At 31.0% G+C, this 14,929-nt stretch overlaps 2 protein-coding genes across 2 annotated transcripts in view; one reads left to right on the top strand and one right to left on the bottom strand.

Moving 5' to 3' along the window:
- Positions 1 to 2,632, top strand: part of LOC105617363 (synembryn) — a 3,853-nt gene extending 1,221 nt beyond the window's left edge. Inside the window, exons 2-9 of the mRNA XM_012198924.1 lie at positions 273 to 385; positions 564 to 850; positions 948 to 1,126; positions 1,233 to 1,479; positions 1,625 to 1,769; positions 1,859 to 2,006; positions 2,084 to 2,203; positions 2,426 to 2,632. Of these exons, the coding sequence (XP_012054314.1) occupies positions 273 to 385; positions 564 to 850; positions 948 to 1,126; positions 1,233 to 1,479; positions 1,625 to 1,769; positions 1,859 to 2,006; positions 2,084 to 2,203; positions 2,426 to 2,552 (1,366 nt within the window). The 3' untranslated portion in view covers positions 2,553 to 2,632. The remainder of the gene's footprint in view (positions 1 to 272; positions 386 to 563; positions 851 to 947; positions 1,127 to 1,232; positions 1,480 to 1,624; positions 1,770 to 1,858; positions 2,007 to 2,083; positions 2,204 to 2,425) is intronic.
- Positions 2,633 to 9,221: 6,589 nt separating this feature from the next.
- On the bottom strand, positions 9,222 to 14,752 carry LOC105617254 (B-box type zinc finger protein ncl-1). Its single transcript, XM_012198820.1, has 9 exons — positions 13,985 to 14,752; positions 13,163 to 13,494; positions 12,730 to 12,934; positions 12,137 to 12,644; positions 11,293 to 11,463; positions 10,831 to 11,084; positions 10,370 to 10,727; positions 9,944 to 10,176; positions 9,222 to 9,326 (listed from the first exon to the last, which is right to left on the bottom strand). Exons 1-9 carry the CDS (start codon positions 14,750 to 14,752, stop codon positions 9,222 to 9,224), a joined length of 2,934 nt encoding a protein of 977 aa, XP_012054210.1.
- Between the last annotated feature and the right edge of the window lie 177 nt (positions 14,753 to 14,929).

Genomic DNA, 14,929 nt, shown 5'->3' with positions numbered 1-14,929 from the left:
TATATATTAATAATAATATATATATATATATATATATATATAATATAAATTTAATTAATTATATATATATATATATACTACTACACACACACACACACACACACACACACACACACACACACACACACACACACACACACACACACACACACACACACACACGCGTATATTATTAAAATTTATGCATTTATTTTTACACATTTATCATATATTTATTTATGCATTTGGGATATATTTATGCAGGCATTATATTTATATATTTTTTGTTCTAGTCGTGATAAAACTAATTTAAATGATTTAATCAATGATGATGCAACAAAAATTATATTACAAAATGCAGGCTTAACAAAAATATATGAAAAAGAGCAAATTTCATGTATAATCGGTAAGAATAAATAAAGAAATAAATAAATATATATATATAAATTCATAATTCCTATGTTCATTTAATGAACTAAAACTTAATTCAAAATGTATGACAGAATCTCTATGCATTTATATCTGTTCATATTAAATTATATATATATATATATATTTAAATATATGAATGTTTTTGATTGCAGTTACAATAGAATCACTGAAGTTGCTGTGTAACTTATTATTTAATAGTGTAAAAGTGCAACAGTCGCAAGTATTAATCTCTTCTTTGCCTTACCTCATCGATCGAATTAAAAATTATATGACACATGATTCCTATGATGTCAAATTATTTGACGTGAGAATATTGTTTTTACTGACTGCACTAAATACATCTACGAGGGACATAATCAAAACTGATTTATATGGTGATGTATATCTTATTAAAATAATAGAGGAATTTGCAGCTCAAAATCAAAATAGCGAGGTAATTGTGAATAAAATAAAAAGATTTATTTAAATATCATTTATTGACATTTAATATATATTTTATATCAATTAAAAAATTTAAATTTTCTTGTTTCTTTTAGACTGAAGAGACAGCAAAAGAGATAACAATAGTCTGTGAAGTTTTAAAAGTTCTATTTAATTTATATATACATTCTGATGATATCGGAGTTGTGGACCAAGAAAAATATAAGAATTTGGTGTTAATTTTGTATAAATTGTTAACTCTTAAATATTCAGTGCAACAAGATGACCTTGAAAGGTAAAATAATAACAATTTGTAATATCTTATAAATAATAATAATAATTTGTGATATCTTTTATAAGAAAATTAGTCTTATTTATAAGAAAATTATTTTTTTTTTCAGCCATATTGTCAATTTGTTGACTGTGATACCGTTTAGTTGTTATACATCAATTATACAAACCAACAGCAAAGATTGCAAAGATGTATACCAAAACATGGATATGAGCGCTATATGCGTTTTACTTAGATTTTTAGATAAAAGATTAGAATGTAAAACACATTTACTAGAAAATTTTTCTCCAATAATTACTGCATTGGTTAGGCTTGTCAAATCAGAGAGGCTTGTTCGCAAATACATAAGACTGCAGGTAAAATCTTATAATAAAATTTGAATAGTTATTTTTATAATAAAATTTTTTTTAAAATTTACTCTTGATAAAGAAAAAAATTTTAGTAAATAATTTTTTTTTAATTGCCCAAAATAATAAATAATCTCATGAATAAATTTTATAGATTTTACCTCCATTAAAGGATGTGATGAATCGTCCTGAAGAAGGGACGACATTAAGGGCTAAGTTATGCAAGTTACTAACGTCGCCTATCACAGAGTTACGTGATCTAGTTGCAGAACTTTTGTTTGTTCTTTGTAAAGAAAATGGTATTTATCTGCCATATTAAAATATTTCAAGTGATATTTGATTTAGTGTTAATAATGTTATGATATTGTAATATCAATATTATTTACAGTTAGCCGTATGGTGAAATATACAGGATATGGAAATGCGGCGGGAATGTTTGCCACTAAAGGATTATTAGGGCGTAACCAAGCGGAAACAGCTTATTCTTCTGAATCGGAAGATAGCGAAACGGAAGAATATCAAAAATATAAAGAACGGTAAGCAATCGATGAAAAATAATTGATTAAGACGAAACGAAAAACTTTATAAATAAACGGTTTTCTTTTATTTTCAGAATAAACCCAGTAACTGGATGTTTCGAGCATTCCAAACCAAATCCGCTTGAAGGCATGACAGAGGAACAAAAGGAATACGAAGCTTTAAAATTAGTAAATCTGGTTAATAAATTAACAAAGTGAGTAATATATATTGAGAGATTTTATTTATTCGTCACAGATCAAAGATATGCGTAAAGATATACAATCATATCGAGATCTAATGCTAAACAAAAGCTATTTTCATATATTTATAACATCATTATGTAAACCAGCAATATATTATCAACTGCAAACGCCATAATGATAATATTTTTCTATATATATAAAAAAATATATATCAAGATAACATCGTTGCTTAGGGAAGGAGTCGTGCGTCCTTGCCGCATCGGCGATGATGGGAAACCAGAACCGATAGAACATGTTCTTGAATTGCAGAACGAATTACCGAAACAGCAGTTTGGCAGAAAGGACTCAGACTCCGAATAAATATGTTATATATTTCCAAAATAGGACAATCTGTATATGTATAGATGTATCTGTCCGAATAAAGATATTTAAGTCGAAAATTTGTTCTGACATTAGGCCCGCACTAAATTAGTCGCTTCCATTAGATAAATATCAGTAACAATTGTTTACGTAAAATATATGATTATAAATATGCGAATATCGTATAAAAAAACGTTTTCTCATACATGAAATTGCGTCCGAGGTGATTACAGTGAATAAAAAGAATTTCATATTTAGTTGATTACTTTATTGAAAAAGAGAACAAAGAACAACATTACAAATTAAACAATTGGCAGGAAATAAAAAATATATAACAGTTTCCAAAATCACATGAAATATTTAAACATTACAATTTTGGTAAAATGTGTTATGTGCTTTGTGAGCATCACAATATATTATTATTGCATTGCAGCCTATGCGCAGACAAGAATGTATACTTCTACACGTTTCAAATAACTGCATAGTGATATCATTTGAGAATATCTTAGTATAGGACAGTACATATGAATTGACAGGTAATGGCAAATTGAGTTGATATGATGAAGCAATGTACGATCAACAAAGAACATTTATTTTCTTTTATTTTAAGGCTAAATTTGTCCATCCTATAATAAAATATTTTCAATATAATACATTTGACAAATATATAAGTAGCAAATGTTCCGTATCTTTAATTATGTAATACATTATGTAGATTAAAATATTTTTTTTCTTTTTTTGTAAAAGTGTATATAGATGTGTATACGTATAATACCATAAATTTGAATATTTTATATAAAAATGAAACTAAAATTTGGTTTCAAGATAGAAAAAAGCTGATTTGCGGTAAATAAAAAGAAAAAAAAATAATAGAAGAGAGTTAGATCTGTGTTACAGATATTTCGGGGACTAGTCTTGACAAACTTTGGAAGATAAAAAATCGTAAAACTCGTAAACTAAGAGATATATATAGATACATATTTGAAATACTTCGAAATTCAAGTAGTCCGACAATGGGGGGTGGGTATGTTCAATAAAGGCTGAGTAGTCTCAAAGGGAACTGATTTGTGTGTACACAGTTGATCTCTGGACGTGTATAACTCTAAATAATACGTTACATTACAAGATGACCATGCTCCTTGGCATCCCATTAGCATATAAAAAATATATTGGTATACACGCGCTTTCCATATTGCATTACAATTTACCTTTTTTCGTCAGTTGTACTATTCTTATACAGTTTACATTTTGAAGTGTAAGTGATGTCGGAACATTTAAGATCTTTTCTTTTTTTTTTCCCCCAGAAATACCTCGTTCTATGCAAAATACCAATGGAGGTTTTTAGGAAAACATGGTTTACACACAGTAATCCGCATTATCATTTCGTGACAGCTGTTACAACATTTGTATGTGTACAACATAGGTTGAATCATTAGAAAGTTCATTTCAGATATACATAGTACATGTTATTTAATATGTTATTTAGATAGATTTGAGAGAAACGACACTAGAAACTAATTTTGCATAGAGAAATGTGATGGAGCCAGGCTTTAACTTTTGGTAAAGCACAATTGCTCAATGTAGACGCTTATTTTCGATTACGCAATAAGCTGCAAATGAGCTGTAAGAAGCTTTAAGAATCAAATGTCACTTTACCATAAAAAGTTTCTCTCAAGTCAGCCTCGCGATCACTACTTAAAAGTAAGTAGAAATACGGAGATCACCGAACGGATATATTCGAGGGTATGCTACTCGACAAGTTGACGCTTTTTCAGCATACCGGATTGGAATGCAACTGTATGTAACGCGGTTTTAGTGGTCAATTTGATATGTAAACAAAGTACCTCCAAAAAGGAACGTGTGGTAATATCCAAAAATAAATATTACACGTGTATAGGGCAGATGGCGAAAGCGTTTTCTTTACCCTTTCTCTCAGCCTGTTAAGTATTACATCGAGTAAACTAATGCAAAATAAATAAAGCTAGTGCTGTTGAGGAATGAAACCAAGTAACAGTATATACGCCATTAACATGCCTTTCGCGTTACTTACTTTCTAAAGATAGAATATATATATATATATTAAATATTTGTACTTTAACTGACTAAGCAAGGATTTAATCGTAATTTTTTGTCTTCTTACTCTAAGAACTTCGACACTCGCGCGCGACGCAACTTAAAAAGACGAATAAAATAAACTTATAAGGAATAAAACAAATTGTAAGCAATAATATACATGTTATATAAATACTCTGATTAGTCTGTTTTGGCACTAAAGAATTTAATTTTTCTATCTCATACGAAGTGACAGATAAAAATGATTGATTTGGAATGTAGTTAAATTGTTAAAGTAAAATCAACATCAATACTCATTATGAACTAATCGCTTTTTTCTGCCTTTTCCTACGAGGTAATATGACAAGCTGTATAGAATTCCTTGTCATTCCACCTCAGATTGAGTATTTGAAATAAAAGAAAAAAAATGTTAGCAACAAAAATATAAAAATTAAAGCAATGACAATAAACGTGTGTATGTGTGTATCTGAAAAGAACACAATTAAAATGAAATGAAGTGTATAATAGAAACCGGTCAATAATGTTTCTTATCTTTTCGAATAAGATATAAACTGTAGCGAGAAATTTATAAAACCAATTAAACAAAACAATATATAAATAATATAAATACACATTTGAAAGCAATTCCGTTTTTCCGGATTGCCCGAATAAAAACGTAATAGATCAAAATATGTATAGCAAGCTCGTACCACGTATTCCCCGGCAATAACTACCGCGGAAAAATGATCTAACGTATCCAAATAAGTACGCTATAATAGCGTCAGAAACAGCCGATCGAACACATAATGCTTGCATAAAGATAAAAATTAATTATATATATATATAAGACAATGTATACGAGCGAGTAAGGAATAAAAATATTATTACAAAAATAACGCGGAACGCTTATACATAATGAGCTATGGCTTTTTTTTCTTTCTCCTTTCCTTTTTGATCATAGATTGTTTACCCCTCTTTTCCTCTTGTAAAAATTCAACTTAAATTATGCTGAAGGCATAAAAAAGTAAAAATTAATCACGGACTTTTAATGTATAAGCCATGTCGAGTAAAATAATATGGAGCTGTTAATTCGAAGCGCAATTCGTAAGATAACTCTTTTCGTGTTACGCTTTTCTCCATTTATAACCAGCTATATAGTGTTAATTGGCCATGCCCTAATCAATATAGCGAAGTCATACTCTTTTTTTTTTCTTTAGGATTCTAGGAAGACTATGATTAACCGTAGGCTAGAATTCAGTTTATTTATGTCGTGTCATGTTAGTCCTATTATTTATATAATTGTAGCTGTCTCATTAATGCTTGTGAACATTCGCAATAATTCTTATTGTATAATATATGCGACTCTTTTCTTTTTTTCTTCTTCCTCTTTTGAAAATCAGGAACATATTTTTTCGTGTGATATATAGCAACGATTCCTCATCAAATACACGACATATTTTACGATTGACAAATATTGTGTCGATTCACGCAAATCGTACGCAAAATTAGAATCAGAGCAGCCCGAGGCGCTCGTAAATGTCTTCCTCGTGTTGCCAAGTACTGTAAAACGTAGCTTGTAAAAATTTCGAGAGCAATTTTGTATCGGGAAACAAACGTAATCGCGCATTAATTCCGATTTATAAATAAAACAGGTGACAAGTCTACAATTATTAGAAGGAAATGGAAAATTATAATTTTAACTCCACGGCGAACTCAAAATAGAAAGATCAAATAATTCTTTGCTTGAAATTATGTCGGAGAACCTGTGGCACCTAAAAGGCCTTGGAAGTTGTATAGCAATAAAAATAGTACTGCTAAAGAGTAATACACACAAAACCTATCCCATACTCGAAATACGATCTTCGATTACACTGCCAGTTGTAAAACTGTTTAGTGTGAATAGTTATGAGAGCTTTTAATATTAGTTTAACAAGGTAAGCAAAGTTTATCTATTACGTACAGAGTGACTATATAATTCTATACATATTAGGATAATAAGACTTTTGAGATTGTAAAAATCATCAAAAAATCTATCACAATTACCATTTACGTAACAAGTAATTCTCGTTCCTTTTTTTTATATATTATTGTTGTAATTTAAACATCAAGGCAAATAAGGGGTGAATTTCAACAGTGGCCTAAATTAGCCAAGTAGTCTTCCACAGAGATAAAAATATGTAAAGAGTAAATCTATACTAAAATATTCAAGTATATATAAGGTGAGCGTAATATAATAATTTTGTGAGGTAAAAGACCCTCTCGTTAATGGTCATCCATTCGTTACACTATGAGTTTTTTTTTAAATATGACTGGCAAAAATTTTGCAACATGTTCTCTCTTTATTTTGAATATTTTCTTCTTTTTATATTTAACGCGTATCATTAGAGACGATTGATGGTCCGCTCTGCATCTGTGGCGTTATTGTGCTTGTAAAAACACCTTGCAGGCGGCACCAACGGTATCTCACATTGATACACTTCTAATCAATATTTACCTAGCAACAACATCAGAGACTCTTTAAGGACACAACTTATCCTGACGATACTATTATCACAGGCATTATTTATATAACTCTGCTAACCATGACTATTAAATATTTCAGAATTAGTTTTTCTTTTCTTTTTTCTTTTTATATATAAAATTAAAACTTCTAACGTTACACGAGAGATGAGTACGACTGATTAGCTTAGGTGTATGTATGTAGGCTTCGTGCAATTTACTACAAATGCCGATGTTATGCGCGAACTTTAAAATAGCCTCCTAGTACTGTCCTTTTTTGTTTCTCGTTTGTCTAAATTTTTTTCATTTGCTTCACACGAGTAATGAAACCAGACATTATCGATATAATTTCCTGTATGCAAACGAATTTGATAAAGCTAGTCAAGTATAAATATATATATATATATATGTATGTATATATATATAATTATATGTATATATATGGATGTGCTACCTAGCATTTGGTATGGCAAGATAGTATTTATAATTAAACGTTATTGTAGATAATGTAAGGTAACACAGTGTAGCAATCTGCCAAATATCCGATGTATATATTGTATACACATTGCATTTTAGTTCAATCAAATCTTAAGGCTGATCATGTAAACAACCCTAAAAAATATGTGTATTTCTATATATGTATGTGTCTTATGTGGTTTTTCTTTTTCATGTATTATGTTAATATATACATAAATAGAGGTTGTTTAGCAAACTGTACGTTATTTCCTTTTTTTTTTACATAGATAAAGTATCGTCCCTATATAATATACCGGTGGTATATATTATGTACTTATGAATCTTATATAATATATTACACAAAATCGTTCCCCTGCATTGTAAAAAATGCGCGGGAACGATTTCTGTAATTTTATAACAAATACATTTACATGGTATGGATACATTATTCACTAGCACCACGAACCAATAATTCACACACGCATATACGTCGTATTCATATGATGGACCATAATAAAGCATCCTGAGTAAATATTGTAACCATTATGTGTCTCGTCTAATTTTAACAATGCACAAATGGGATCTACTCGTTTGTCTTGTAAGTGTAAATAATTATTTCATTTTTTTTATACGCTCAAAGTATCTTTTCTGTACGACACTTTTTATATAAGATATTAAATGTTTGATTTTCAACATACCATAATCTATTCCTTGCACATTAACGTTGTTTTTATATTATGTTCTCAACTATCATTTTCAAACGCGCAGAAAGAAATCAGGAACATAGCTCTTATTAAGCTTCGTGCCTGCTGCAATGAGGAGTATTGTTTCATTCTCTTCTTTAGAAATACGATATGATAAGAGCAGGAAGTACTATCAACTACCTCGCAGCATGCAACGTTCTTTTTTTCGTTTTTTTTTCTGTTAAGCGAAAAAAAATTTTGATCCTCTCATCGTGAAATTTATCCTGCTGAATTTATTAGTTACTTAGAAGCTCTTAAAGGAAAACTTTTTAAACGTAATCTGTGCATTTACATGCATCTCTCTTGAAGTATCAGTTAGGACTAAGAAGACAAACATCCTTGATTAATAAAAAATCAGGATGAGAACGTCTTATTCCGAGCACGAATCGAAACCAGTGTATAGAAAGTGCTCGTCGGAGACTAGAATAATTTGATTTATAAACATACTTAAAATACTGACATGTCAAAAATGATGTACAACAACCAATTTTGACGGAAGGCCATTATAAATTGCTTTCTCTACTACAAGCGATCCAACTCGTTGGTTGGTTGCTTATTGGTTGATATAGCTAACTGCTTCTCTCTTTATAACTGGTTCCACTTAGTTAATTTAATTTACTTTGGCAGTTTACCAAAATGCAAATTGCTAAGTTACTATTATACTGTTTGGTCGGAGACGTACATTACCTTTCTGTCTTTTTTTTTGTTTTCAACATTGTTACTTTCATAAAACGGGGACGCATTATATTTTTACAACTATTAAAGCTGCATGCTGCACTTGTTTCTATTGCTTTGATAGGCCCAATATTCGAACGTAATGCCTTGGGCATGCCTTTTCCATCTTTCGTTGAGAGCAGTTTCCAAAGAAGTTTCCATTTGCAGAAGGAAGTTATAACATACTTACTCATCTGATGCCACTTCACAATATATAAAGAGTGTTTAATACAAGGACATGGTGGTTGTTTTTGGCCAGTGTTACAATATATCCTTCCGAAGTTATTTTCAATCCACAACACCGAGACACCTATAAAATATAACATTATAATATTTAAAAGCACTATTAATTTAAAAATTTTAAAATTATATTTATAAATATTTAGTAAAAATTGTTTTAATAAAATAAAATATATTTTATAAAATATAAATATTAAATACTTAATTTTTACATTAAATACGATAAAAAAAGCCAAGATCGGTCAAATTTTAGATGTTACAAATAATACATTATATATTCTTTTATTGAATCAATTTATTTCAGATATAATTGCAAACCGATAACATTCGGTTTCAACACAATCATTCTGAAACGCTAATAATCCCTGCCTAAATTAAATTAGAAAGAAAAAAATTTATTGCGAAAAATATTATCGAAGAATAAATTAAATTTTATTTTAGACTAATCACCAGTACAACAGTTTATTACTACTGGTAATTAAAGTATTATAATTAATATGTCAAATGAAAAATTGATAATTGACGGATCGATTCTAATCGTCATCCCACATGTGTACACATTTCGATTTTTAAAAGAAGTGACTGGAAAATGGTAAACCATTTCCAGAATTCAAATTTCATTTATATTTATATTATATAAAAAAATATATGTATTTAGATTAATATATGAAAGATATAATACTCTACCTTCACATATGGACATTCAAACTCTGATATTAAAGAGCCCGCTCTGGAGAAGACAGCTACATGGAAACGATTACCATGTGAATCCCCAATTAATACATCTCCTGCATCACTAATATCAATCCCATTCGGGAAGTTTGTTACATTCTCACAGCCAATGCGACGCAGGAATTTACCCTCTTCGTTGAACACCACAACACAATGTCCTTTAAAGTCGCAAACAAAATATTCTTTGCCTAAAAATTTTATATACAATTTGATTATTAATATTATAAATTGCAGTTTGTCCAAGTTATTGACGAGTATAATTAATTATGTTAATTATAATTATATTTCATTGTAAATATTAAGAATGATAAAGTGTGCTTACCACTAATTAATTATAATTATATTTCATTGTAAATATTAAGAGTGATAAAGTGTGCTTACCACTAATAGCAATATCACTTGGTTCTCTCATATAGTCACTACAATCAAACCACCTCAAAAGATCTCCTGTATCACTGATTACGAACACAGTTGGCGACACACTGTCAACAGCCACAATATGACCTTGACTGGTAACAGCTAGGCCAGCTACGATATCGATGTAACGAATAGCGATCTTCTTTATAAAGTGGCCATTCTTTGTAAATATCTGCATTCGAGATCGTTCATTTCCACGATCACATACAACAAATTTGCCATTATTTCTCATAACGGCTACTTTCCTAGGATACCATAATTGTCCCTCTTCTTTACCAGGAACACCAAATTGAAATTTGAAGGTACCAGTCTTATCAAAAATCTAGAATTAATATACCCACAAAATTTATATTATGTTTATATATACTTTATATATAATTTTTTTAAATACTTATTTGTGACATGTATCATTATGAAGTATATACCTGAATTCTATGATTATTTGTGTCTGCAACGATAATATCCTCATCAGTCCCCAGACAAAATCCATGGGGCGAATTAAATTGCCCTTTACTGGGACCTAATTGTCCAAACTTGCTTCGGATATGCATAGGCGTTAATTTTGTATTCTGGGTTCTTGGATGAGCAGGATAATTCCCTGTTCCTGATCCAGTTACGTGATTGGCAACAGTATTTCCTACTACAGGCATATTATGCATAGAATCACCTATTAAGTCATCTAAAAATAAAACATCAATATTGGTAAACATATACAGTAACTAATATACAAGATATTTAATATTGAGAAAAACTTTTCTCTTTTAAATCCTTTATATCTTTTGTTAAGATATAACTATGCAAAATGTATTGTATAAAATAAGCAAATGATTTGATTTTTTTTTCTGAGTAATATTAACATGTATACACAAAAATCAGAATTATCTTACCAGCACCCTGTGAAAGTATCGGCGAAGTGGAAGAGGACAATGATTGAAATCCTCCATTTAATAGACTATTGGCAGCCAAAGGACCCAAATTTGGGGTATCTACAATGGCTGGTGAAGGTCCACGTCCCAATACTAATCCACCACCACCATTAATGGTGGTATTTCCAAGATCTGCAGCAAAGCAATAAATATACAATAAGCAGAAATATAATACATGTTTCGTTAATCTTTTAGTATATATTAATAATTCTTATATCAATATTTCAGGGGCTAAATAATATGTATTTATATCTATTATACAATTATTTTCTTTCAAATTAAACTTTAGAATAATAGAAAATAGAGGTAATGCTAAATCCGATTTTAATTTTATCTTTCAAAAGTTGTATCTTATGAATCCTATCAAAAACTTGAAAATCAAATTTGCAACTTAACTCAGTTTAATTTATTTGTCAAGTTAAAATTTTCTAAAGAATACGATACTTCAATCCGAGTTTGCATTACCTCCTGTCGAAATATATTTTGAAGACATATTTTAAAATGTCATTTAAACGAAATAGCATAATAGCATTATGTTACGCAAAAGAGATTTCTAATTTTAATGATAGCAAGTGTAACATACAAAAATAATTGAAAGTAACAATAAAATAAAATATTATATAGCACCTATAATACAAATTTTTTAAATTGTATGTAAAATATCTCTCAATATAGTTCTTAAAGTACCTGTGAATTTGTGGGAAAATCGGGAAATGTATGGGATTAGGTCTGGAAGAAATAAGAGAGGGAAGGACATTGGTATTACTAGAGTAACTTCATAAATCTTTAATGTTATATTTCTTACCTTGATTACCAAGAGTATTTCCTAATTTTGCAAGAGCTTGTAGATTATTAATGGCATGGCTCGTAGAACTTAGATCTCCAGCAAATAAATCTGCCAAAGTAAAGGACGGAGTTGGACTAGGATTCGAACTAGGTCCAACTACACCAGTATCGCCTACCATTTCTACTTTCTCTGCTAAACTGGCCAACTGCTGAAGATTATATTCTTGAATGCTAGTGAATCCATGAATAGGAACCGGACCTGGTGGAAGAGGTACAGGTGGTGGAGGAGGTGGAATATTTTGAGGACTTGAAGTCGGTGGAATAATGAATGAAGGTTCACCTTCAAAAGAGGATTGCATAGATGTGGGAAGTGAAATGGGAGAGCTTGTGCTAATAGAACTTGGACAACCCATTGAAGTGGTATGAACTATTTGTTGATTTGTAGAGACACCCGATATTGTTGAGATTGGTTCGGGATGAGGTTTCACTTCTAGTGTACTTTCAGTATGAAATTTTCCAAATACTTCCTGTAATAATTTTTCACAATGATTATTATATATAACTGGATAAAAGAATCTATAATTGAATAAAATTTATTATGCACATATTCACCTTTACAGTTTTCTCAAATTGATTATAATCGGTTTGAAATTCAATAGAGAATGTTACATTATGTTTTGGTGTATTTTTTATTAAGTTCATCAATTGCACTCCTACAATACGCCGAAGTGCTAAGATTTCCACTGCATCGCCATGTTCTAGCAATCTTGAGGTAAAACGACAAGCGTCTTCTATTTTTTCTGCAGTCTTTTCAACACTGCAACAAAATTTCAAATATAACAGAATGTTCATAGAAAGAAAGATTTTTTTATTAACAGGACAGTTTTATTCTCGACAAATGTTATTGCTAAAAATTTTGTTCTATTTATCCTTTTTAATACACCTTTTTAATATCTTTTATCTTAACTTCTAGTTTTTTTTTAATAATAATGATAAACATTAATAATGATAACTAATTAAAATAACTAAAATTAAATATATATACCTATGAAAAGCATCCATAATTTCAAGTTCTCTGTTTGAATGCAATTTTTCGAGTTCACTTAAAGCATTGTCTTTACATTTCTCTAATATGGCCTTGTAACTTTGAAAAGTTTCCATAATTAAATCTTTTGCTTGATCGTGTTGTACTTGCAACTCACTAAGTGCATTTTCCAGTTGTACTGTAACCTGATCGCATTCAGTCATTTTTACTTTACTTTCAGTCATCAGGTTAATTATTTCTTCTTTTTGTCGTGGTTCTGCATCTGTCAGTCGTTCATATTGATGCTCTGGTGCTTTGTGTTCCACAAGCAAACACTCATTGCAAATAGGTTCCTGATATACATACAATTTAATACTTCTTAATTACAATTTCATTAAAGACATAATTATATTAATATAATTAATATAATTATAGGTGTACAATATGTATATACACAAAAATATTTTTTCATACATAAAAAACATTTTAAACATTTTTTCTGCAATATAAATTTTTTCGTCTCTTTAAAAACGATAATTTTTTATCTTTCAACAAATAATTACTCATCATTTATAAATGTTAACTGACATTAATTCTTTTTTATATATTTATGAAAGAAAATATATTTTTCAATCAGTATATCAAGAATATCAAATATTATTTATAATTTTATACATTTAAAAATTGTAGAAAATTAGATTTGTAATTTAAATTACAATACATTAATAATATTATTTTGAGTATTTATAGATATTGCAATGATAAGATTTCTTAATACATGTTAAATGCCAGATGACAATTATAATACCTAAATATAAAAAGACTTGTCCATTTTCCACTTACCTGGCATGTATGACAATAAAACTTCATATTCTCAGCAGGATGGCATTCGCAAAAGATTGGCTTGTGTATTGGGATAGCTTCGTTGGATTGCTTCAAATCTTCAAAGGCAACTACTTTATGATGCTCGAAGCAGCGCATGAATTGATGCGCCGTGTTACAATTTGGGCACAGAAAATTGGCGCAATCCGAGCAACGCGCCACGGCGCTCTCTTTGGCCTTGCAGGAGGTACACAGTACTGCCATGTTCTCGATAGCGGACATATCCAATATATTGGTGAGAACATAGTCACATGTGAGCGACGCGGCGCCCTTAGAACTAACGGAAGTCTCTTGATGGCATACAGGGCAGCTTATAACAGAGCCCACCTTGGAATCCCCAGCTTCGTCCATAAGCAGCTTGTCCAAGCATGCCTCACAAAACACGTGTAGGCAGGAGAGTACTCTGGGGGAGCACAGCTTGCTCATACACAGGGCACAGCCCTGATTATTGGCCTCTCCATTACCACACGCCATCTCCTCCAGGGCATCACCGGGGTTCCCGCTGTTGTTGTAGCCACTGACGGAATTGACGTTGTTCCGCTCGCCAAATATATCGCCGCCGTCGATCTCCTCGGTGCCAGCCGCGACGACGATGCCACCGTTGCTACTGCTGTCACTGCTGCTGCTACCACCACCACCACCGCTGCTGCCACCACCGCCGCCACTGCCGTTTGTCACCGTCGGCACCGAGGTAGCTCCCGACGGAACAGCCACCGTGGACGATGCCATCCTGCGATGCTGTTCGCGCGCAATTCACAAGGCGGGTGGGAGGAGGAGGGTTGCACTCGAGAAGGAGGGAGATGTTCTCTGATTGTGCTTCTATCTCTCACGCTTATGGACCCGTCGGATTGTCACGGGATAAAGGAGTTGAAGAGAGAGAGAGAGAGAGAGAGAGAGAGAAGAAAG

This window comes from Atta cephalotes, assembly GCF_000143395.1.
Source record: "Atta cephalotes unplaced genomic scaffold scaffold00012, whole genome shotgun sequence".
In the NCBI taxonomy this organism is placed as follows: Eukaryota; Metazoa; Arthropoda; class Insecta; order Hymenoptera; family Formicidae; genus Atta; species Atta cephalotes.
Note: the sequence above shows the minus strand (reverse complement) of the source record. Positions and strands in the feature narration are given on the sequence as shown.